General features: G+C 37.4%; 1 protein-coding gene across 1 annotated transcript; it reads right to left on the bottom strand.

The window, feature by feature from the left end:
• LOC127943244 (butyrophilin-like protein 2) lies at positions 1 to 27,675 on the bottom strand. The gene is made up of 9 exons (XM_052539565.1): positions 27,608 to 27,675; positions 27,242 to 27,416; positions 13,298 to 13,343; positions 13,087 to 13,173; positions 12,627 to 12,992; positions 12,204 to 12,551; positions 11,749 to 11,814; positions 4,217 to 4,267; positions 1 to 20 (listed from the first exon to the last, which is right to left on the bottom strand). The coding sequence occupies exons 1-9, from the start codon at positions 27,673 to 27,675 to the stop codon at positions 1 to 3; spliced, it is 1,227 nt and encodes a 408-aa protein (XP_052395525.1).

Here is a 27,675-nt window from a genome sequence, read left to right on the forward strand (position 1 = left end):
CTAACTCTGACTCGATTCATCTGTAAGAAGAAAATAATATACACCTAGGATGACTTGAGGGGGAGTAATTTATGGGCTAATTTTCATTTTTGGGTGAATTAACCCTTTTATGACAATTGTCTCTGTACTTCAAGTCACTAGTGGGCATTTCTAGTGCTGTCTCTCAAATGTTATTCACCTTATTTAGCAAAAACTGTCTAGAATGAAATGTCCGCAGTCTCAGTGAGTTTGATTCATACATTGATAGTTAGTGATTGTTTGATGGAAGCAGTTTAGCACTGATGCAATTTCTATCACAACCAGGGCCAAACAGGTGCCCTAAGCAGGATTGTATTGTTGTGCCCCCCTTCCTCAAATATGATGATGGAATAAAAACACCTAATATAGGGGTGAAAAAACTTTAATCAAATAAAAAACTAAATTAATAAATTGTATTATTTACAAATTACAATTGTAGCTCTCGACATTTACCTGTGGCTATAACTTTATTATGATTCTAATTCATTTTATATTCTCAAGCATAAGGAAATCAAGCAAAAGGAAATTAAGCAGTTTTACTATGATAAAACCATCTTTTATTTTTGTAAGGGTTGTGATATGCATTTTTTGTTGTTGAAGAAATAATAAAGGCTGTGCCACAAAGGTGGCCAAAAATGAAAGATTAAGTGAATAATTTAATTAAATGTTTGGTCAGTAGCCTGAACAAGGATTTGATTGTCCTGTAAGAGTAACAGCAGCAATCACATGGCATTTGGCTCCCTTTGCAGGCATTTGTAATAACATGTACATAAATTGTTTATTTTGTTTTTGCCTACATGATGTATTTTAACAGTTTTATTATTAAGCAATCATTATTGCCTCATTATTTTTTTATATAATGCATTTTAAGTCATTTTAAAGGCTATTGATGGCTTAGGTCTGTTTTTATAGCAACAACAACAACCAAATATTACAGTATATTAATACTTCTTTGTAAATTATTAAGTAACAAGTTTGAAGTAATAAAACCATGGTTAATTTGCAGTGACCATGGCTACAAGAACATGGTTTGTGGTGTTATTGTTAAAACCATGGGAACTTTTCATAAGTGAACCTGAAAAAAAAAAAATAAACTTTCACAGGAATGTGCCTGAAAGTGATAAACGGGCCTTGTTTTTACCTAAATGATTTATCATTTATTTTAATTCTTAAATTTCTTTCATTCTTGCTTCCGGCTTTGCTACAGTTCGGACGTTCTAGCTTACTGCTCTGCGCTTTGCTTCTTATTTCTGTACTTTTCTCTGATTTTTCTAAGATTTTTACTTCAGCAGATCAGCACAGTGCTCAAACAACAGATTTTTGGAGCAAACGCTAAAACTAAAAACTCTTTGGGACTGGAATAATACTACAAAAAGAAAACTTTGCCTCCCACTGCCAGCAGCTTACATTCCGGAGACGGGAAAACAACTGCCTACATTCAAACAGAAGAGAGAGAAAATGCCTCCTGTTGGATCTACTTGTTGCATGAACTGCTGCAAACTTCTACAAGGATTGTGATTCTTGAAACAAAGTTACTTTCTGGACTTCCAAACCAGATGGAACACTCAGCAGACTGTCATCACAGACCCTCTCAGCATACAGCCGGTGAGTCCCATGAATCTTCTGAATCTCAACAGTTTATACCAAGTGTAGAGGAACAAGCCGAAACTGATCGCCACACTAATCGATGGCACAAACAGGGAGCAAGACCCAAAGGAACACGAGACATCAGATTGTCACGAGTTTCTCGTATTGCTGCCTTAGCTTCCTCTACCCCAGATTCGACTATGACAAGGCTTGTAAATACTGGTATTCTACCACCCCCTATACATCTTGAGAATAGATTTGAAGCATTAATGAATGTGGATGAGGAATCCCCAAATGTGATTAAACATGGATCTGATCAGCCAGCAGTTAACACCGCTACTAACAGGCGCTCAAGGACGAGCAGACAGCGGCTTCCAGCTCAGAGCGCAGCTGAGCCAAGGACTCTGATAGTGGGTGACTCTGTTATCAGAAACATCTGTAGCAGGACTACAACAACATGCTGCCTTCTTCAAGCAAAGGTCTCTGATGTGAACAAGGAACTTCAGATGTTCAACATTCTGATGAAGCACAAGACTACAAATCAAATCATCATCCATGTGGGGAAGAATGATATTCGGAAAGAACAGTCAGAACTCCTTAAGAAGGACTTCATTGAACTCTTTGAAACACTTTGAAGACTCAAAGTTCAGTCGTTAATCAGTGGACCACTCCCAGCAAGGGGAACGAATATGTTTTCATGGATGCTTGGGCTGAACACATGGCTACAAAGATCTTGTAATATAAAAGGAGTGAATTTCATTGACAACTTCAATCTTTTCTGGGGCCATAGACAATTGTTTAAACCGGATGGCCTCCACCCAAACAAACTTGGTGCTAGAGTGTTTAAGGACAATATCTACTTTTCCCTCTGTCATCCTTCAGCAGAGTGTGTCAATCCATTCAGCACACACACACCGGGTTCGAGTCATCATGTGATTGACATATCCCACAAGGACAATGATAACACTATGCAGCCAAAACAAGCACTGCTGATGGACACTATCCCTGCTGAGCCCTGCCAACAGAGCTCCTCACAGACTGACTGTGATGTATCAAAACAGCTACAAGATTCAGCACCCAAGGATGACTTTCTAGAAAACAGCAAGGGAAGCCTGGACAACATATCACAGCCACCGGAAACACCAGAGACACAGCCCATCTCACCAGACACATTATCTCTTTCTCCAGCATCTCCACTTCTGTGCTTCACACAGAAAATGGAGGAATTGGTGTATGCTGGGACTAAACTCTCTCACTCATTTGCTGCAAGCCTGCAGATATAAACAAAAAAACAGCAAGCCCCAAAACCACCAAAGCCTGTGGTCCCTGCTCCTGCGAGAGCTCTTCGACCACTGCCTCAACGGCAGGGCCCAAACCCTCTATCTGCTGAAGGTGAACCAAAAAACAACTGATAGCAGCTCTCAGTGATATGTGTCGGGCCCCCGCTATAATAGCAGCAACATTAAGGGAAGTCGTGGCCTAATGGTTAGAGAGTCAGACTCCCAATCGAAAGGTTGTGAGTTTGAGTCCCGGGCCGGCAGGAATTGTGGGTGGGGGTAGTGCATGTACAGTTCTCTCTCCACCCTCAATACCACGACTTAGGTGCCCTTGAGCAAGGCACTGAACCCCCAACTGCTCCCTGGGCGCCGCAGCATAAATGGCTGCCCACTGCTCCGGGTGTGTGTGTGCGCACTGCTCTGTGTGTGTGCACTTCGGATGGGTTAAATGCAGAGCACAAATTCTGAGTATGGGTCACCATACTTGGCTGAATGTCACTTCACTTTGTCATTTCACTTCACAAATGCTTATAGAACAAGTGGGAACCCAGTGTGCATGTAGCTTTCTCTATTTCAGTTTTATCACGTGATAGAAAGTCTAAGGCCTTCTCAAGCCGAAGGGCAAACTCATCTAATCTGAGGCCTATTATGCATCAAACTAAGATTGATATAAAGACACCAAGAACTGCCATCAAGTTAGCACTTTTAAACACTCGTTAACTAAAAAAATAAATCATTTCTAATCAATGACTTTATAACCACAAACAATCTGGATTTTATGTTTCTAAACTAAACATGGCTAGAAGACAGCTGCAGTGCAACAGTCCTCAATGAAGCAGCCCCTCCTAACTTCACATACATGAGTGTCTGCAGGAATGTTAGGAGAGGTGGGGGTGTAGCTGCTCTATTTAAAGATGTCTATCAATGCAAGCAAGTGTCATTTGGTCAGTACTTGTCTTTTGAATATATAGGGACTGTGCTGAAAGATGCTCCACGCATTCTGTTTATTATTATTTACAAGCCTCCAAAATACTCTCCAGCCTTTGTTGAAGAGGTCACAGAAATGTTATCAAGGATTTCCTCAGAGTTTGACTGTTTGTTATTGCAGGAGATTTTAATATTCACATAGACAATGCAGAAAACAACACTAAAAAAATGATAATGGTTCTAAACAATTTTGACCTGATTCAGCATGTGCATGGACCCACACACAAAGGTGGACACACTCTAGACTTAATCATCAGTAGGGGTCTAAACATTTCATCCATTGTTATTAAGGACATAGCACTATCTGATCACTTCTGTATTTTCTTTGATATTTTGATCTCTGCTACAACTGAATATAGATCGGCCTCTGTCAGGAGATGCATAAACGAGAACACAAGTGTATTATTTATGGAGACTATATATTTAACACCCAAGCATTTCTGCAAACTTCATTTCTTTGATATTCTCCTTGATTCCTTAAACTCAAAAGTTAAGAATGTTATTGATGATATTGCTCCAATAATAGTAAGTAAGAAAACAAAGAGACAGAAATCAGATTGGAGAAGATCAACAGCAGTTCAGACTATGAAAAGACAATGCAGAAAAGACGAGCGGATGTGGCGGAAGACAAAACCTGAAATTCACTATAGCATCTATAAAGACAGCCAAATGCTTTTAATGTGAAACTAGCCACAGCTAGACAGAATTTCCTCTCAAACCTTATAAACAATAACTTAAATAACACTCGTACTCTTTTTGCCACTGTTGAGAGACTGACAAACCCCCCAAGTCAGATTCCCAGTGGAATGCTCTCAGACAGCAAATGCAATGAGTTTGCATCCTTCTTTTCTGAGAAGATCATCAATATCAGGAAGGCTATTAGAACATCCTCAAGTAATGCAGAGGTCAGACAGATTAGGCCACAATATCAAAAAGATACTATGTCTATTTTTGAAGCAATTGATAGCAAAATTCTGGAAGACATAGTGTAGCACCTAAAATCGTCAACCTGCTATTTTGACACACTTCCCACATCTTTTTCAAAAGTGTGCTTAACTGTTGAGAGCAGATCTTTTTCAGCCCCTCCTGAAAAAGAGCAATCTTGATAACACCATTTTGAGCTATTTTAGACCAATATCTAATCTTCCTTTTATAGGCAAAATTATAGAAAAGGTAGTTTTTAATCAGCTAAACAAATACTTAAACTCAAATGGATACCTGGACAACTTTCAATCTGGTTTCCGACCGCTTCACAGCACAGAGACAGCACTCATTAAGATAATAAATGATATTCGCTTAAATTGTGACTCTGGCAAAATATCGGTGCTGGTATTGCTAGATCTCAGTGCTGCGTTTGACACTGTCGATCATAACATACTACTAGAAAGACTGGAAAACTGGGTCGGGCTTTCTGGGATGGTACTCAAATGGTTCAGGTCATATTTAGAAGGGAGAGGCTATTATGTGAGTCTAGGAGAGCATAAGTCTAAGTGGACCTCCATGACATGTGGAGTCCCACAAGGGTCAATTCTCGCACCGCCTGTATATGCTCCCACTAAGTCTAATAATGAGAAAGAACCAAATTGCCTATCACAGCTTGCTGATGATACCCAGATTTACCTAGCCTTATCTCCAAATGACTACAGCCCCATTGACTCCCTCTGCTAATGTACAGATGAAATTAATAGTTGGATGTGTCAGTTAAACAAGGAAAAAAATTAATCATTGCATTTGGAAACAAAGATGAAGTTTTCAAGGTTAATGCATACCTTGACTCTAGGGGTCAAACAACTAAAAATCAAGTCAGGAATCTTGGTGTGATTCTGGAGACAGACCTTAGTTTCATTAGTCATGTCATAGCAGTAACTAAATCAGCATACTATCATTTAAAAACATTGCAAGAATTAGATTGTAATGATAAAAACTTCCTATTCATCCGGAAGAAGGAGGCGGGAACCGGCGCACAATCAAACATCACTTTAATATTCAAAATAAACACAAAACAGCGCACCAGCCCCTCACGGACGACTGGTGCGCATAAATAAAAACCAAAACATAAACTAACATCCCAGGCCTGGTCCTCTCTCGTCCTTCACTATCGTCACTCCAGTTTTATATCCTTCCATCTCCTACGTGGGACTCGAGACCGGTGGTGGGGCGCAGGTGCAGCTCATCTCCAATCACTGCACCTGGCCTCACTCCTTGTTCCCACGCCTCTCGGCCCCGCCCCACATACCCCCATCTCCCCTCGCAGGCCGGGGGGTACTCCCGAGACTGCGCTCTACTCCCCCCCCCCCTCCCTCCGGGGGGGACCGTTCACGGGGACCTGTGGGAACCTGGGGGTAGGACAGACGAGGCGAGAGAAAATGAGATGGAAGGAGGAGCGACAGAGACGAGAGAGGGGAGAGAGGAAAGAAAAAATCAGGCTCCCAGACGCACTGCTGCTCGGCCCTCCACCAGCTGGGTGATCTCATCCGCGGTGCCTGGCGGTGGCACTGGACGGCCCTCGGCGGACGGCACGACACTCCTCCTTTTATGTTTGTACTGGCTACTGTATACAGGCCACCAGGGCACCATACAGAGTTTATTAAAGAGTTTGGTAATTATAAATCTGAGTTGGCTGCAGATAAAGTTTTAATAGTTGTTGATTTTAATATCCATGTTGATAATGAAAAAGATGCATTGGGATCAGCATTTATAGACATTCTGAACTCTATTCGTGTTAGAAAACACGTTTCAGGACATAGTCATTGTCAAAATCATACTCTAGATTTAATACTGTCACATGGAATTGATGTTGATAGTGTTGAAATTACGCAGCCAAGTGATGATATCTCGGATCATTATTTAGTTTTGTGCAAACTTCATATAGCCAAAATTGTAAATTCTAATTCTTGTTACAAGTATGGAAGAACCATCACTTCTACCACAAAAGACTGCTTTTTAAGTTATCTTCCTGATGTATCCAAATTCCTTAGCATATCCAAAACCTCAGAACAACTTGATGTAACAGAAACTATGGACTCTCTCTTTTCTAGCATTTAAATACAGTTGCTCCTTTCCGCTTAAGAAAGGTTAAGGAAAACAGTTTGACACCATGGTATAATGAGCATACTCGCACCCTAAAGAGAGCAGCCCGAAAAATGGAGCGCAGCTGGAGGAAAACAAAACTAGAGGTATTTCGTATTGCTTGGCGGGAAAGTAACCTATCCTACAGAAAAGCATTAAAAACTGCTAGATCCGATTACTTTTCTTCTCTTTTAGAAGAAAACAAACATAACCCCAGGTATTTATTCAATACAGTGGCTAAATTAATGAAAAATAGCGACAACAAGTGTTGACATTTCCCAACATCACAGCAGTTATGACTTCATGAACTACTTTACCTCTAAAATCAATACAGTGCAGCTACAGTATCGCATCAGACAGTGCACTATAGACCCCCTGAGGAACAGTTCCACTCATTCTCTACTATAGGAGAGGAAGAATTGTATAAACTTGTTAAATTATCTAAACCAACAACATCTATGTTAGACCCTATACCATCTAAGCTCCTAAAAGAGGTGCTTCCAGAAGTCATAGATCCTTTTCTGACTAGTATTAATTCCTCATTGTCATTAGGATATGTCCCCAAAACCTTCAAACTGGCTGTTATTAAGCTTCTCATCAAAAAACCACAACTTGACCCCAAAGAACTAGTTAATTATAGAACAATCTCGAATCTCCCTTTTCTGTCCAAGATACTAGAAAAATGATATCTGTGAGGATTTCCAGTCAGGATTTTGACCGTATCATAGTACTGAGACTGCTCTCCTTAAAGTTACAAATGATCTGCTCTTATCATCTGATCGTGGTTGTACCTCTCTATTAGTTCTATTGAATCTTAGTGCTGCATTTGACACAATTGACCACAGCATTCTTTTGCCTAGACTAGAACACTTTGTTGGCATTAATGGAAGTGCATTAGCATGGTTTAAATCGTACTTATATGACCGCCATCAGTTTGTAGCAGTGAATGAAGATGTATCATATCGATCACAAGTGCAGTATGGAGTACCTTAAGGCTCAGTACTAGGGCCGCTACTCTTCACGCTTTATATGTTACCCTTGGGAGATATCATCAGGAAACATGGTGTTAGCTTTCACTGTTATGCTGATGATACTCATCTCTATATTTCTTCGCGGCCCGGTGAAACACACCAATTTGAAAAACTAATGGAATGCATAGTTGATATAAAAAAACTGGATGATGAGTAATTTCTTACTGCTAAATTCTGAAAAAACAGAGGTGTTAATTATAGGACCTAAAAACTCTGCATGTAATAACCTAGAACACTGTCTAAGACTTGATGGTTGCTCTGTCAATTCTTCGTCATCAGTTAGGAACCTAGGTGTGCTACTTGATAGCAATCTTTCCTTAGAAAGCCACGTTTCTAGCATTTGTAAAACTGCATTTTTCCATCTCAAAAATAAATCTAAATTACGGCATATGCTCTCAATGTCAAATGCAGGAATGTTAATTTTAAAATATTTTAAAATATTTAAAAGATTTTAAAATATTGCTTATTACTTATAAAGCCCTGAATGATTTAGCACCTCAGTATTTGAATGAGCTCCTTTTACATTATACTCCTCTACGTCCGCTACGTTCTCAAAACTCAGGCAATTTGATAATACCTAGAATATCAAAATCAACTGCGGGCGGCAGATCCTTTTCCTATTTGGTGATTCTTCTGCACAATCTGACTTTGCTGCAGCCTGGAATTGAACTACTGGTTTCGTCTGGTCAGAGGAGAACTGGCCCCCCAACTGAGCCTGGTTTCTCCCAAGGTTTTTTTCTCCATTCTGTCACCGATGGAGTTTCATTTCCTTGCCGCTGTCGCCTCTGGCTTGCTTAGTTGGGGTCACTTCATCTACAGCGATATCGTTGACTTGATTGCAAATAAATGCACAGACACTGTTTTACTGAACAGAGATGACATAACTGAATTCAATGATGAACTATCTTTAACTGTCATTTTAAATTATTGACACACTGTTTTCCTAATGAATGTTGTTCAGTTGCTTTGACGCAATGTATTTTGTTTAAAGCGCTATATAAATAAAGGTGACTTGACTTGACTTGACTTAAAGATTAAAATATAGAAGTACTGATACTGCATGCCAGTGCATACCAGCCAATTTGCACTTTAAGTATTAATGGTCAAAGTCAGACTGATACCAAAGCATACATAATAACAAAGCAATCAAATGTCATTGATCAATGGTCAATTCAACGCAATGAAATAACTTGGTCACATGTTTTAATACTCATACAGTATTGGATCTTGAATGGCCACAACAAAGTCAGAATTTCACAGTAAGGAAAGTGAGGACGGGACAGACCCAGACGATCTTCCAACGTCAAACTAGTATCATGCATCGGACCTAACTGAACACCATAGCCACGAAACATAGGCAGCAGGTGCAGTGCAGCACCAGCATTTTAACTACACTGTTTTAGGATTCAGTTCATAAGAGGTTCATCATAAGACAGCAGCACTTATTGAAGCAACAAGTGTAACCATGGCAACTATCAGGCTGATGATTTGCCTGTAAAAACAATTTTGGCAGCAGTGCTGTCAAGCTGTAAGAAACTAAGATAATGGCGGCACCAGTGTTTTGACGAAAAATGCTACCTATCAGATTGTCCATCTAACATTATATTTGCATTGTTTTAGGATTAGGGTTTGGGGAAGGTTTGAATGTTCATAAAGCCTCAAACCACATTACACAGTGTTATGCTAGTAGCATTTCTCATCATTGAATCGTACTACCTACTGTTTTAACTGTAGATAGCACAAACTGATACAGTAGCACAAATCAACAGCTGTATTCTTTATGCCGGAAGACCAATTCTTGCAAGCAGCAGCTGCTTCGGGGCTGCCATGACACACAAACAAAAGCAAAGACAAGCATGTCACAAATAGTCCTGTGGCATGAAGTGACCTAACATGCAGAGCACTTTCCGAGGCGGTAAGCTGCTAGCTCTCCATCAGGTCCACCACTGGTTAAGGGCAGATAAACTCATGCAGCTACTCACGCAATGCAGAGTTAACCAAACTTGAAACGTAACTTAGTTTTACCATCAATAAATTTATTCTGTGATCGCATTATCTAAAGATAGGTCCAAATGTGAAGTCTACTAAGAACATCAGAGTGACAGCACTAGGAGGAATGTCCACAAATAACTTGAAGTACAGAGACAATTGATATGCAGAGACAAAGTTGCTGGTGACGTGAATGAAAATTTAAAATAGGGCCTAATGTAGTGCCAAAGGTTTCTAAAAAAAGGTTTTGCTCTTTATTAATTCATAAAATTTCATAAAAGCCCAATTACATTGTACAAGTTACTTTTGACATTCAAAATAAATGTAAATATGTTCTACATTAGTAGTGGTTGCAGAGGTCTTATATAATAGCATAATTACATAATATTTGTGTATTTGGAACCCTCATTGCACCTCTGACCCTGTGATACTGAACACATGTCTCATTATTGTCAGTCATGACAGCAAAGAAGCAATGTACTGTATATACTGGTGAAGTATACTAATGTGCTTACCTGGATAAACAATTGCAGCAATAACAATGTATTCGATAAAACTCCAAACTCGATAATTCATCCATTTGTTATTATTAATGATGACTGTAGAATTTAAACATAAATAATTAAGTGAACAAGATGCCATACAGAAAACAACTTCTAAGGGAAATGTTATCATCATTTTTTGATAAAATAATGACTATTAAGAAATTATATAAGTTCTGACTACAAATTAGACATTTCCACTATCAAACATAACATGTGCTATGGAAATTTTAGTTTTATTTATTTTTTAATTGAGAAAAAAAAAACTTACCTTGAGATTCATGTGATATAGCCATAAAGAGCATGTTTGGTCTCAGTAGAAACAGGGCCATGCAAGCAACAGTCTCTCTTGAAATACCTGGAATGAAATTAGATTTAAATCTTACCGCAAATAAGACCTTGGTTTAATCCGTTCTGTACAATTGATTGAACAAAACTGATTGTACACTTTGTGATATTCCATTTGTGATATCCCCCCATCTGAGGGTTATCCCCCACTAAAAATAGTTACAAACCCCACTGTGTATTGCAAATAATATAGTGATATATATTTAAAACAATTGTAGTAAAGTAGTAAAACAATATAAACGCAAACAGGGGCATAAATAAAGGAAAATAAATAAATATAAATATTTTTAGTCCCTCCTCCCTTGCTTCAGAGTGGTTTGGGTCACTGCCTGCTTTCCCCCTTTACCTCACCAACACACACAACTCTGATGTTTTTTATTCACTTTAGAGATCAGATTAAGTTATTCTTTCTCTTTCATACAGATAATGCTGAATCAATAAATAATAATTAGTCATGACAAAAAATAAATGATAACTGATGTATTTTTCCATGAGTCTGCTATGTTAGCGATTATAACGTTACCTAGCATATTTGGTAGCTTGTTCAATACTGTAACTTGCTGGATATTAAGTCACTCACAACAACTAAAACTCAAATTAACTGACGTGTATAAAAACAAACAGATTAAAAAGTATGACTGAAATACTCACCCTCAGAAGCCCCCCAGAGGATGAAAGAGATAAGCATAGTAATGTTTGGAAGGAAAATTAGAAAAATCTGAAGACGTTTGACTACAAAGAAAAAACAAAAAATAACAACATTTCACTCAGAACTAAAATAAATAATGTAACTATAACTAACATGTACTGGTGTATACCATTAACTTATTCCAACAAATACTATTCCCCATTTATTACCTATCGCATCTTGTAATCTGCAGCAGTATATGAGCCAGCAGAGCAGAAGTGCAGATCCAGATCCAGTAATACAGAGAACCAAAACCACTATGTGTAAAGCAGAGAAACCTGTGAAATACAGAGATCAATTTATGAACACAAGAGTGATGTAGTGCAGGGAGAACACGAAGGTCTTTAAAAAATCAAGAAGAAAGCGCTCTTGATCTTCTAGGATACTATTTTTTTTTTTTTTTTTTTTTACCCAAAATGGAAATTCTGTTGATGGACTCAACTGATTATCTTTTTCATACAACATATACAGTGACTGTTACCTGTCATTAAAATATAATAAAAGTACCATTATAACAGTGTGTGCTATATTCCACTTTATTTATTTATTAATTGAGGACCTACTCCTTTATATTATAATAACAATGTTGATAATTAGTGTTTAAATACATTTTTTTTAATGAAATTAGGCTCCAACAATAAGTTTAGATGTTTTCCTGTTGACTCACTCAGTCGTTCTATGATCACAGTTGTATTTGCAGACAGACGTCCATTCTTCACGTGACACATGTAAACTCCTTTATCCTCAGTTCTGACACTCTTCAGTCTGAGAGAGAAGTTTCCTTTGGGGATCTCAGCAGGGAAGAGCTCAACTCTGTCTCTGTATCGCTCATGTGAAGAATCTGGAAAAGTCTTATGGTTCTGGAAGAACAGAACTGGAATATCTTCATCTGTTTTCCTCCATGAAACCTCAATGTGTTCAGATTTAATGTGAGAGTCTACAGAGCAGTTCAGAGTGACATCCTCACCCACAGATGCAGATATGGATTTATCTGAGCCTGATACTAGCAAACGATCTGAAAGAACAATCATTGCATAATTTATCACAGAACAATATAAAATAAATTTTAGGAAAAGTATGTTTATAATACCATCTAATGCTCCAGACTCAAAAACAGCTTTAATTTCAACAAAAGTTTCTCCAGAATCCTGCTGACTGTAAACTCTACATGTGTATCGTCCCTCATCTTCAGCTGTCAGATTGTCCAGATGGAGAGAGAAGTTTCCATGTTGAATCTGATCAGTGAAGAAATGAGCTCTATCATGATAATCCTGCTGCTTGACCTCTGGTCGACTCTCACCATCCAGAAATAGATGAACCACGGCATATGAGTCTGTTCTTCTCCATTGCACCTCCAGATCCTCCATTAGAAAGGGTTCAGTAACATAACAGGGCAAAACCACTGAAGATCCCAGAGGAGCAAACAGAGGACCAGAGGGACCATGCACAATGAAGCCTAAAACGTTTCAAATGAATTATTAAAATAGATAGATGAATTAGATGAATCATAATAAGAAAACACCCTGAACAATTAAAATTCATGGACATACCATCAGCTATCACCAGGATGACAGAACCAAAAAGGAACAGAATTCGGTTCATTTTCAGATGATAATACAGCCACCGTCTCTCTGAATCTGCATTTAATACAAATGAGCTTTCACATTACAGTTCAGACCAGCTTCGACTGTTATGTTCAGACTGTTTTTTCCTGTTATGTAAATGTAATGTCTATAAGTCCTGTGTGAAATTTAAACCAACCTGGATGCTTCCTTAGGAAAAATGTATTGATTGGTGGTTGCTCTTCCTAAGCTCAGGAGACTTAGATGAGATTCTTGTACTCTCCCTGAAAAGGAGGAACATAGATATGTTTAACAAACAGACACAAACAATTGTTGCATTTCCCTTGACTTCCGTATTTTGAGTGAACCATAAAAGAACCATTCAACCAAGACATACTTTTTACTTTTTACTTTTTACTGCATACTTTTTATAAACAAAAATACCTATAGTGTACTTGCTGACAAAACAAATTAAATGATGAGCATCAATAGACACTATATGCATTCTGGTACACACAATAAACGGGATAGAAAGATAAAAGATAGCTTACACTGAAAAATTTATCTGGGTGGATGTAAATGTTACATAATTAAATCTGTGATATTAACAATAAAATGTTAAGTTTCTGTCTTTACATTCATACATCTAGTTTTTAATTAATCTGCATTTGTTCAAAATACAACACAATTTGTTTTTTTTTTTGTTGTTTACCAAATATATCTAAGTAATCCCAACCAATGTTCTTAGGTACACACACACAACAAACAATAACTTTGTTTCATTTACTCAGTATAAAATAATTACCCTACTTCCCTCCGTGTTTCGTTGGTCTGGTCTGGAAACCCCGCACAAACAAAGAGGAACACACGGATTGAACAAGGTCAGAATAAAATATAGAATAAATTTATCAAAGTACGTTTATTTATTTTATAACCATATATCCATTGTGATGTGTGCATTCTGGTTATAATATAACCAACATAACCATATACTAGTTATATTTTAACCAGAATGTACACATCACCATATTTGTCATGGGTGTCTTTACAGCACAAACCTCTCTCTTAAATCCTGTTTGAAGCAAGTGGTTTGTCTTTGTAAAATGACACTGGTCTCGTGTTTTAAACCAGTCGGTGCATGTCCCACTAAATCACACAGCCTTCCTGGAACTGAACAGATGTGACATGTTTTCACATCAGTTTAGTATCGAATGTGATAAAGTCTATCAAACACAACTAATTTTCTAAAAAAATTATCTCTCTCCCGGTGCAATAAAAACTGAATCTGAAACCAAAAGTTGGTTTATAGTCTGTAATAATCATCTTGAAATGTCATGCAATAATTAATGTGCTGTATTATGAGTTTCAGTAAAATGAGCAACTGGAAAATGCACTGCAGGTTTTGTCAATGAAAAACTCTAAATGTTTAAGTCCTGCTGACAACTGAACACACAAATCCATCCATTCATAAGAATAACCATATTCTTGACTGAAAACAACTCAAACACACACACACACACACACACACACACACACACACACACACACACACACACACACACACACACATATATATATATATATATATATATATATATATATATTAGTGGTGGGCCGTTATCGACGTTAACGTGCTGCGTTTACGCGAGACTCTTATCGGGCGATAAAAAAAAATATCGCCGTTAATCTATTCTGAAAGTTGGGTTGGGAGCTGGGTCTATACTAAGCAAGCTATGATTACTTTCACCTTGATATTTTGTATAACTGACTCGCTGAGGACAGCCTAAAAAGATGCTCAGGACAGTTGACGGGCCACTGCTGCGCATCGTCACGAAAACTTATCTTTTTCACATGTTGTTAAGCCGTACCGCTTGTCGATTTAAACATTAAAGCATCCAAAAACTAGACGTGGAAAAACTGAACAGAGTAGCGGGTGCGCACGAGAGAGAGCCGCGTATCACGGACAGCGACACTGAACCGAGCTCTCTTCTGCGAAGTTCTCAAAGTTCCTCCTGCACCCGAACGAACAAATGCAAATCGCAGTTTGAACAAACAAAAAGATCTGAAAGAGCCCAATTCAACACCACGGTGTTCTGGTGTTCAGGGCTCGCGCAGAGAAAGGCGTCTCAAAACACTAGAACATCGAATTTGCTTATTTTTGCTCTTGTGCCGACAAATACATACAAAATATGTCAAAATATCCCCCTTGGAAATTATGCTCGAAAAAACGTGAAAGTAAACAGTTGAGGAAAAAAATGGGATGTGTATTATATTGGATGCGTTCATCTTCTCTTAAAGTGACCGCGCCTAATTTAGCTACTGGCTGCTGTAATGTTAATACAAGAAAATTTAAGAAAATCACTCACTGCTCTTGACTGAATTACTTTGTAGTTTAACAGTCAAACCAAAAATTATTCAGAAACCAGATATAATTTTTGATATATATAGCAAAACTGTAATAATGTGAGAAAAGTTGAAGGTGTCTGAATACATGTAGGTTTGATTGTATCTTTCATTTTTACATTGAAGACTATCCAGTGCTATTATTTGGTTTCTGTACCTTGACACCTACAAACTTGAAAAAAAAACTTTTACAGGTACACTTTTACTTTTACAAAAAAACTTTGTTGTTTGCACCTTTTGAAATGTGGAATTAGTTTACAGCTTTTTCAAGCACTTTGTGATGCATTTTGGAAACAGGAGATGAGCCCCTTTTCTAATGCACCACCTAGCTTGATAAACCCCTTCTCAAAGACTTACTGTTTGTCAATTTTATTTGTGTAACACATATTCTGAATGCCTTCGGCAGAATTCGAATGAGCCATTTTAATCTAGATTAATTTCAAGATCACAGTGAGATTAATCTAGATTAAAAAAATTAATCTATGCCCACCTCTAATATATATATATATATATATATATATATATATATATATATATATATATATATATATATATATATATACTATTCAGCTCCTTATAGAGTCAATGCACATAAAAAAAAATGCTCAGGATGTGCATTAAAACATTCTTTTAAACTAAATAAACATGCAAGCTGATGCTTGGGAAAAACTGCTTTTCAAGTAAAAGTCAAGAAGAGAAAGAGAGCGACAGTCTCCATCTGCTGGATGGTCAGTATATAGGCCTACCAGATTACTACTTTTCTTTTTTCAAATATTGACAAAAATATTCCAAAGATGTGTAGAAATCAAAGTGAATAATATAGTTAAATAATTTAATAATACGATTTTATAAGTATTAATAATTAATAATACATTGTAAAATAAATAAATAAATAAACCACTCAACGTATCGTCCCTTTAGAATTATAATGTTCTGATGAGATGGCCCTGTGTCTCACCTGGTTGCCATCGTTGATGGTAAATCTGACTAATTTTCAAATTGTTTGTCATAAAAGTCTCAGGAAAACTTTCTGGGGAATTAAATGAGAATATCATCAATTTTATCAGTGTGTTACGTAGAGGCCAATACAGCATGTTAAGCAGGAAAAGGAACTGTATATCAATATTCCTATAGAATTCATATGAAAATCTTGCAGTGTTGTTTCTCTCATTATTATCTCTTTTTTTATTACACGTTGCGCAAGAACCTATTAATATGCAAATCAAGTGTATAGATAACATTTATAGAGAAGGAATATAAACATCTGGCCAAGCTGATACACATATTTTAGAAAGTAAAATATTAGTATATCAAGTCGTTTTGTAATATCTTTCATAACATAGTTTGTATAATGTTTTGCTCGAAACAAAATATCCTGGGACCTAAAAAAAATATTGGTGAATGACTGTAGTTTCTTATACTTTCCTTAATAACTCAGTCCTGATGTTTTCTACAGAGGACATATTATTAAACAAATCCCATTTGTTTCTTATGCTCAAAACAATCTAATGACATTTTTTTTTCTGGGTCTCAGGGGGAGGATAGAATTGAATTTACATACTCCTCTTGTCTAACCTTATTAGTGCCTTGGAGAATTTACACAATACAACATAACAGATTTTATGTTAACATATTTACATGTTTTCCACAACAATTCATACCAATAATTATGTTAAAGTTCCCATACTGCCTACCACCATGGCTGGACTTTAAAAAACTTCAATATAGAACATATGAATGAACCAGTAAACACGATGCACAAAATTATGATCGCAGGAATTTGACATCCATTATACGTACAAGTCTCACCTGCAGCAGAGATATACAATTTATTAGATTGGGATTTAAACTGACAATGAATTCAGCATTCAGCAATTGAATGCAGATTTTATGCATGCAAGTGTACTATTTATTGTGTGTGTTTGAGTAATTATTAAGTTTTGAACATTCATAGTGCAGTAAATGAGTTAAAGATCTTATTAGATTATGTCATCATTTACTAACTTTCATGTTGTTCCAAACATGTATGCTTTGATTTCCTTTACAAAACACAAAAGGAGAATTTAGAAGACTCATTATATAGTATTTTTCAAATGATAGCTCACATTGGAAACAGACTGAGATGTGTCATCATCTGTTGAAATAAATAAAAAATATATGTTTTCTGCTTCACAATCTTAAATTTTACGTTTTCCGAAAATGCAGTTCCGAGTCCTGAAAACTAGTGTAAGTTTATACCAGTAATGTGTGTGAAAAACTGTACTAAGGACTGAGATACAGGACTGACAACTTTATTCTGCTGCTGTGTAACATGGTCAACGCCATTAAACCTAAGATTTAAAAAAAAAAAAAAAAAATGCAGGCCTTCCAGAGGAAGAGTTTAAATTTCAGTATGTCTATGATATAATCATCATATTACTTTAGAAACTTAATACAGTGCAGGATCTATGAGAGTAAAAATAAATAAATAAATAAACCTTCCACAGAAAAATTCAAATTAAACCCTGTGGCTCATGTTGATACATTGATGTGTAAAGACACAAAACAATCGGTCCTTACAAGAAATAAAAAGAAAGAAATGAAGAAATCATGGCGGTAATGCACTTTCTGCTGTGAAGTGCATTCACAAGAGTTCTAACAGTTTGGATATTGCGTTAATCAGAGGTAAAAAAAAATAAAATAAATACTGTTCAGTTTCTTGCACAGACCCCAATCGTTTTGTGTCTTTACAGATCAACGTATAGTCACAATCTGCAGAGTTTAATTTGGTTGTGTCGGTGCAAGTTTTTTTTTACTCTCTCAGATTTTGTAACCATTGCCATACATTATAAGACTGATAGACTGCAACAGATGAATTAAAAAATCATGTTTTTTTGTTCAACTGAAGATGGTCTCTCCTTTTAATGGTGTTTGGCAAACTATGAACTGTCCTTGCACAGAAAAGAACTGCATAAAGTTTTTTTTTATTTTTATTCTCCTTCTGTGCTTTGTATAAGAAAGTGCAAGCATAGAATTGGAAGTGTGTGGAACAATGTTCTCTCATTATGGACTGTTTATTTCATAACAATGTTTTTGTACTAAAAACATCACCTATTACTCACCAGGTTTAAATTTTTGTAAAATCAGCAGAATCAAAGCGAAGAGGCTTTCAGATGGAAAGAGAACAGTTCTCAGATCTCCCAGTACACCTTCACCATTCACTGTGGAATACAAATAACATTATAGCAGAGATCGTATTTAATATTCAATTATTATGACAGACGATAGGCTTTTTTAATAAAAGGATTGAACTCACTTATCTTGAGTATCAGATTTGTCATAAGTGTTGATGAAGTCAGTAAAACAACAACAACTGATCCAAACAGGTACACAAAAACACTGTGATGACAAACTGTAATAAAAGTTAAAAAGGAAATAATTTAAAAGACAAAAACTATTACTGTAATCTGTAAAGCCACATAGATCACATTACAACATTATGGTTGCATTTTCGAGCATGCACACAGCCTCATGAATTTACTGAGAGATCTTTGTGGTTTAGAGGTTAAAGATCTGGACTCTGCACTGAAGGTAGGTTTAACTGAAGGGTTAACTCAAATTCCCACTTACATCTAAATCAAACACTTAAAAATCAAACACTTAAAAATCAGAAATGATAGGCGAAGGAAATAATCTAAATGTGGGAGCAGAAAGACATCATAAAGAATATTATCATTACTGTACCTGAGTTATTAAATATCCATGTTAATTGCATACGTGTCCACTGTATCTGCAGAAATGTAATCACACAGAACCATCCAAAATAATCTATCAGTGGAGAGATGGTTAATTAGGATAACACTCAACGCCCCATCTTATTAAAACAAATTATTTATAAATATTATTATTAATAACAAATAAAATAGTTTTAAAAAAGAATACTTTGATATTCATTTTTTCAAATATCATACCTTCATGATTTTTTAGTACCATGTTGTAAAAACAGTTCATAAAAGCATTAAGCGCCAGGAAATTACAGAGAAATAATCCTCTCTCTGCAAAGCTTGAATCTGAGGAAAATATGAGGACATTTTCATTCTGTGTTTGGTGACTCCCTTCCTTGTTGATTAAAAGTTTATGTGGGTTATCAAAACAAGAAGAATACAAAAGACACTCAACCTCAACAAAAATAGTAAGTCATTCAGCATCTTTTCGCCTACTCTGGAAGAATTAAATTTTGAGATTAAGCACTGGTGTTGAGCTACAGGAACACAGGTTTTGATCATAGTCCATTACTTTCCATTTTTGCTTCAGAACGGTCTCAATATTTATGTAATTAAAGCATGTTTAGGCAGATCAGTGTCAAAAAGGCTGTGAAAATAAATCTGCATTGTTAATTCTATTGATCTTTTATTTAAAAAATGTACATAAATCTAACATTTCATTAAATATTAAGAATTTAAAATTCAGGTAAATCTCATTATGAAATAAATGTTTTTCTCTAATACACGTTGGCCACAATTAATGGCACACTTTTATTCACTTTTTTTGAAACCTCCATTTTGCCATTTTAACAGCTCTAATATTTTCTCCTATTCACTTGTTAAGTCTGACGTCTGCTTCCATATCCATGAGAAAACAACAAAAGGTGCTAATATAAACTCACAATGTGATATAATACTACAGAGAAAGTTATAATCTTAACCTTTTAACTCCACACAGAAGTCCCAGATAGCCAGACAATGAAAATATAAATATAAATAAATAAATATATAAAATTATTTGTGTTTGTGAGCTGTGAGCACGGAGACTGTAGTGTATACCAGCGGTCCCCAACCTTTTTAGCACCAGCGATCAGAGATTTAGAGATCAGAGACCATTCCTTCATCCAGAATCACTCCAGACCCTTTAGATTCCCAGCGTCTCCTCTTCAGTTCACTTCTCTCATTTTCAGGAGGGTTCAGGTCAGAGGACTGGAACGACCATGGCAGAATATTTGTTTTGTGTTCAGAAACCCATTTTTGTTTTAATCTCGATATTTGTTTTTGGATCATTGTCCTGTTGTAGATCAGACCATGGCCCATTATTCGATTTCTAGCATCATACAATAATTTTTTTTTTTCTTATCTGTTATTTGATAGAATCCATGATGCCATGTCTCTAAACAAGATGTCCTGGGGCCCGTTTCAGTAAGGAGGTTCAACCAACTCTGAGTTTAAACTTGAACTCTGAGTTGACTTACCCTGAGATGGGAAACTCTGAGTTTTCAGTTACAGAGCAGCTGAAATGAGTTAGTTTAATCAACTCTAAATTGACTGACTCTGAGTTAAGCGCGTGCACCACAACTATAAAAGCCATTATCAATGGAGCGCTGATATTACAATTCACCATGGCAACAGCTCCCGCCAAAAAGCCGTCTGCATACTTCAGACTCGATACAAATGTAATTCTTCTCAGTTTTATAATATCACAGGTGATAACTGGCAGAACGTTAGATTAATGAACTAATAGCTAATCATTTTATGGTATCTCATGGGCAAAAAATATATATAAAATAATAATATTAATAATAATATGTTAAGTGCATTTTTCTTATTTTACAAATTATCTGCCAATAGAGTAACAAAAATATGGCATTGGCTACTTACACTAAGTGGAATTAACATACTTTCTCAGCGATAGATCCTATTTACAGTAGGCTAAGTGTAAGTAGCTCTAGATGCTATTTACAGAAAACATGTAAATGAGTGGAAATCGTGATATATTCTATTTACCATGTAAAAGTAAAAGTACCATGTAAGTGTAAATAATAATTAGATTTGCACCTCAGTATTGTTATACATTAACAGGATGCAATAATAACAGAATGTAAATTATTATATTTATTACAATTATAAATAGCTGTATCATTATTAAACACTCGTTTAATAATAACTTCCATTTTTAGAACATTTTGTTCATTTTTATTGAAAATAAATTCTAATGTGACATGTGATGGGAAAAGTGAGAAGAACGAGCTCTGTAAAAGCCGGACTCTAGCCCAATCATTTGCGTTACAAGCTAGTTTTCCGTGCCCAAAACATTACAGCCTACACCACTGAAGCTGTTATTCACATGTGTCGTATTTAACCTTATGATGGAGGGAGGAGCTACAGTAGATTTGCAGATTCTTAGTAATAGACCCCCTCCCCAGGAAACAAGACTAAGTATCTTATATCGTTTTCTTATATAGAAAATCAGTCTTTATTTTATTAATTTTTATATACATTTGTACTTGAAAAAAAAAAAAACACTTAGTAATAAGGGCATTTTTCCAGCGTGCATCAATGAAGTGTTAAAAAGGGGGAGGATACCAAAAGAAACCGGGTTTACAGAAGAAAACCTGCTCCTGACCAGGTTAGGTTCATAGTAAGTTACCATATAAGTAACCTCTCTTTCAGAAATGGGCTTGACTTACCCTGCTTTCTCGGGTTTGACAAACCTTCCATTCTGAAACAGAAAACCTAGAGTTTCCCTCATTTCAGGGTAAACATACTCCGAGTTTTCACTTAACCTCCTTTGTGAAATGGGCCCCAGGACATGTGTACACCAAACCCATCTTGGGTGTTTTTTTTTTTTTTAGAACCATAGAAACCAGTCTTGTTTGTAGTTTCAGTGTCTGGCAAATGAATATGCTGGAGTATGAATTTGGTTGAGAGCATTTTGTTTTCATTTTTTTTTTTTTTTTGAATCTTGTAACCCTCCCAAATAACATGTGCTGATGTAGGTCCTGTTTAAAATTTTCTTTAGGGTTTCTGACTCTGACTATTTTCTGCAGTTCTCCAGCTATGATCCTTGGAGAGTCTTAAACTCTCCTTCCCACCATGCATTAGGACGATATAGACATGTTCTCTTCCAGGAAGATTTGTAATATCTTTAGTTGATTGGAACCTCTTAATTATAGCCTGATGGTGTTAATGTTGATTTTCAATGCTTTAGCTCTTTTTGTAAAGCCACTTTGTATTTTGTGAAGCTCAACAATTTTGTTCTGCACATCAGAAATATATTCCTAGGTTTGTTTTTTGTTTGTGTGTGTGTGTGTGTGTGTGTGTGTTTTCCATTGTGATGGATGATTAAGGGAATTCTGGCTTTGTTTTCCCTCACTTTTATATTCCTGTGAATCCGGAAGCAATGGCTGGATAATTTTAAATTCATAATCACCCTGGTGTGCTAAAAATTATACATATGAATGGGAATATACTTCGGAGATATTTTACTTATAAGAATTTCTAAGGGTAACATTAATTGTGGCCAACGTGTACTAGAGAAAAAAAAAACATTTCATAATGAGAATTCCATCCATTTTAAATTCTTATTCTTCAATGAAAGGTTAGATTTTTTTTATATTTTTAAAATAAGATCAATAGGGTTAACAATGCAGATTTATTTTCACAGCCTTTTTTTGATCATATTATTTACCAAGGTAACCAACCATTCTGACCACGACTGTATTTTACCAGTATATGATTTGTAATGTAAACTACTGTAACACTTACCACTTTGTCTCTGTATATATGTCTTATTAGAGTTGTTGAAGAGTACAACACATAGAACACTTGCTATAAGCGGTAAAACTCCAGTGGCCATAACTCCTAGATATGGAGAAATGAATACAGATATATATTGTGAACATAGAAATCAAATAGAACTTTAAACATGTGAATACATATAATTGGGTGCACTCAGTTAACTTCAATAAACAAATCTTAATTTAATTGGAATAAATCTGTCTGCAATAATATTTAACTGATACAGTTTATACTAGACTTATTAGTTTTTATCCTTACTCTACATTATATAATGAAAAAAGAAAATAAAGGTTACCTTGTAATCCAAAAATTAAAGGTACGTATACATAAAATGTTATGATTAAATATAAACTGTAACAGGCTGCCCTCACTATGGTTAAGAAAGACGTCTCATCATTTCTCCCGTAAGATAGGTCAGAATTTAAATCTGTATCAGAAAATAAAGAATGATGAGCACATGAACACCCAACATTCACACCAACAACAGCCATCAAAACCCTGTCCAGTCACAGTTTGATAATGTGATGTTATGTATATGCCAAGTATGGTAGCTCATACTCTGATTTTGTGCTCTGCACTTCACCCATCCAAGTGCAGACATACATTGTGAGTAATGAGACATACACACACACACACATACACAGCAGTTGAGTGCATAAACTGCATGAGCAGTTGGGTGCTCGGTGCACCCGCTAAAAAAGCAACCTACAGCAGTGTTCGTTACGCAAATCGCAAAGCGATTTACTTTTGTGGCTAACATGGCAGTAAATAATAAGATTATATGATCATGCAGTCAATACAGATATTTCATAAAAACATTAAAAACAAGCAGGGCTATAACATAACCCATTAAAAACTCACACCATGTCTACACCGGACACGAATGGCGAGATCCAACAAAAGACAATAGAACCCAGTGATGGGTAAACTGATGCCTTATTCTATTAATGATGAAGTGTAGCCTACATACACTACGTTTAGATGATTTTGTAGTGTGGAGTCATCAAATTTAGACAGACTTTTAGTGCAGACAGACTGATTTCCAAAGGAAATGCTAAATTTACTTTCATCAGAGAACATAACTGTGGACCACTCCGCAGCAGTCCAGTCCTTTTTGAAGCGAGACGCTTCTGACGCTGTCTGTTGTTCAAGAGTTGATTGACACAAGGAATGCAACTGCTGAAACCCATGTCTTGCATTCGTCTGTGTGTAATGGTTCTTAAAGCACTGACTCCAGCTGCAGTCCACTCTTTGTGAATCTCCCCCACATTTTTAAATGTGTTTTCATTCTCCTTTTGCAAGGTGACAATGGTCGTCTTTTGGACAACTGTCAAGTCAGCAATCTTCTCAAGGATTGTGTAGCCTACAGAACTAGACTGAGAGAACATTTAAAGGCCTTTGCACTTGTTTTGAGTTAGCTGATTAGAGTGTGGCACCAGGTTTCTTCAATATTGAGTATTGAGACATTGAATTTATGATTTTCCTTAGTTGTCAGTAATCATCGAAATTATAAGAAATAAACATTTGAAATATTATCAGACTGTGTGTAATGAATGAATATAATATACAAGTTTCACTTTTTGAATGGAATTAGTGAAATAAATCAACTTTTTGATGATATTTTAATTTCATGACCAGCACCTGTGTGTGTGTGTGTGTGTGTGTGTGTTTAAACCAGTGCAATTACAAGATAGAAATAAAAATAAAAATCACTAAAAATCCCTTGGAGTAGCTCTGTTAATAAATTCATTAAAAAAAATGTCTATCCTTGTACATTTTTGTTAGGGAAAGGATGAAGCTGATTTGTTGGTTCTTGTCACATGACCATCAGTGCACTTTGTTCTGAAAAGTTTAGATGTTTCCAATTTAATTTTCTACCTTTTAGATTGTGTTTTACTAATGTCTACACCTACATGGCCTTTTAACTTACCTTTTACAATAATTACATACTAATTAATGTTGTACAGTGTGACAAATTAGGCTGTATTTATGTGTGCATGCCCAGTAGCACCAAACGTATCCCCTCTAGCTTTAACCAAGCATTTGTCATATCCCGAGCTTTGCGTGTGTGTGCTTTGACAAGGCATCAGTCATTAAAATGTTTGACCGCAGACATGATGTCAGCAAACAGCAACATTATAAAGCAGGGGCGTAGGCAGCGGAGGGCCCTCATGGCACAGTCCAGCCCACTCTGATGACAGGCACTCCAAGTTTATTATACAAATATTAAGGGGAAGTCAATTAATGGGAAGTCGTGGCCTAATGGTTAGAGAGTCGGAATCCCAATCAAAGGGTTGTGAGTTCGAGTCTCGGGCCAGCAGGAATTGTGGGTGGGGGAAGTGCATGTACAGTTCTCTCTTCACCTTCAATACCACAACTTAGGTGCCCTCGAGCAAGGCACCGAACCCCCAACTGCTCCCCGGGCGCTGCAGAATAAATGGCTGCCCACTGCTCTGGGTGTGTGTTCACTGCTCTGTGTGTGTGCACTTCGGATGGGTTAAACGCAGAGCATGAGTTCTGAGTATGGGTCACCATACTTGGCTGAATGTCACATCACTTATTTATATAATATTTGTTAAATAATTATTGTTTCATCTTTTTTAACACAATTAGAGAACTATTATAACATCTCAAATAACTAAAATAAATAAATTGTGTTTTTGCGTAATTCTTGACAAGTGTTAGCCAATTGTTATCCAGGCTGTTTCAACAAATAACTGCACCTGTTCCCTTATTTGTAGACCATTTAAATAATGAATTGGAAAAGAAAATCACAAACATTAAATTTCTGAATACATTTTTTATACACTTTAGTTATATCTAATTTGGCCTTTTAAGTTAATGTCGGCATGTTACATTCTTCTGATTATTAGGCCTATTCATATTAAGTTAGCCACAAAAGCTACGCTAAGGTCGTAACCTTCCCAAAGCCCCAGCGCAAATTCACTGACCATGGTACTGAAGGGGTTCAAAGGACAGTACATCGCTGCTGGAAAAGGCCACGCTGCTGTTCCACCCACAAAGTTAGTGGAAGGGATTTCAACCTTCTGTGAAAGATTGCTTCAAATCTTCCCTATTTGTTCTTTCAGCTTGGCAAGACGATGGGGAAGTGAGCCTAGGAAACAGGCGACTACGGAGACCACATCCTACCTGTAGGGAGGTGACATGTGGAGATACTGATATGGACTTACCCAGGGGGCAGTACTACATATGGAAAGGGTCTCTGAGACAGGTCCCACCTTAGAGTAGGGATGGAACTGCTGCCAGAAGAGACTGACAGAACGGGTCTGTCAAGGGAAGACACAGGTTTGCCAAGAGGGAAACCTTACCATGGAAGAATACACATATGGGATTACCTGTAGGGAATCAAGCCAGATGGACACCTAGCCCAGTACAGGGGCTGACCGGAGCTCCGGTCACACTAACACCAGTACTGGGCATGGCGACAGACTGCTCCACCAAGTCTGACCGCCAAGGGTGCTGGAGGATGCTCGACCAGGGTACGCCAACTGGGGAACTCTACTGGGAGAAGAAAGGCACTCACATCCCCGTGTTAGGGAGAATGGCACAGCAAGCATGACACACAGCCAGCCCTTCCCGCCAATTAGCTGTTACCCAACACACAGAAAGAAACTGGCTCCCCAGGGGGCACAGCTTGCCTTGGGAACGTTCGCCATATGGCATCCACTATCCAGTAGGCTACCTCTGCTTGGAGACAGCCTTCTCCTTCTGCTGACCTCCAAAGCAGACCAGGAGCTGCTCAGAGCTTCTGAAGCTCTGGATGCAATCCACATATATGCAATGTGCTCTTACAGGACACAGCAAATCCAGTGCATCCATGCCCAGGGCGGCCTGGGACAGGGAATAGTACAGCTGGCAGTGGGGGAGGACTCGTGGGAAGCAAACAGGTCTATCTGGGCTTCCCCGAATCGACTCCAGATCTGCTGGACCATCTGGGGATGGAGTCACTATTCCCCTGGAAAGGTGAGCTGTCATGAGAGCGGGCATGTCACGCCCCAGCCCGTGTTGGGGGCATCTGTTGTGACAACAACATGCCGGGACACTTGTTCTAAGGGACGCCAGGCCGTAGAAAGACAAGGTCCAACCAGGGGCTGAATAGTCTGCGACACATCGGTGTGATGGTGACAGGATGTGTACCGTGGCGCCATGCCCATCTCGGGACTCGGGACAACCAGTGCTGAAGTGGATTCACATGGAGCAGTGTGACTGCGGTTCTGGATGCCATATGCCCCAGAAGCCTCTGAAAGTGTCTCAGTGGTATCATTGTCCTGCCTCTGGAGAAACTCAGGCAGTTCAGCACTGACTGGGCACACTCGCTGGTGAGCCATGCCGTCATACTCACTGAGTCTAACGCCATACAGAGATAAGAGATTCTCTGCACCGGGGAGAGTTTGCTCTTCTCTCGGTTGACCTGAAGCCCCAACTGACTGAGGTGCCGGAGCACCAAGTCCCTGTGATCACACAACTCCTCTTGGGACCGGGCCAAAATGACTCAGTTGTCGAGATAGTTCCTATCCACGGAGGGATCCTGATGGCACCCTCCGTGACCTTCGTGAAGACACGGGGGGATAGGGAGAGCCTGAAGTGGAGGACCTTGTACTGCCAT

The sequence above is a fragment of the Carassius gibelio genome, chromosome A3 (assembly GCF_023724105.1).
Source record: "Carassius gibelio isolate Cgi1373 ecotype wild population from Czech Republic chromosome A3, carGib1.2-hapl.c, whole genome shotgun sequence".
Taxonomy (NCBI): domain Eukaryota; kingdom Metazoa; phylum Chordata; class Actinopteri; order Cypriniformes; family Cyprinidae; genus Carassius; species Carassius gibelio.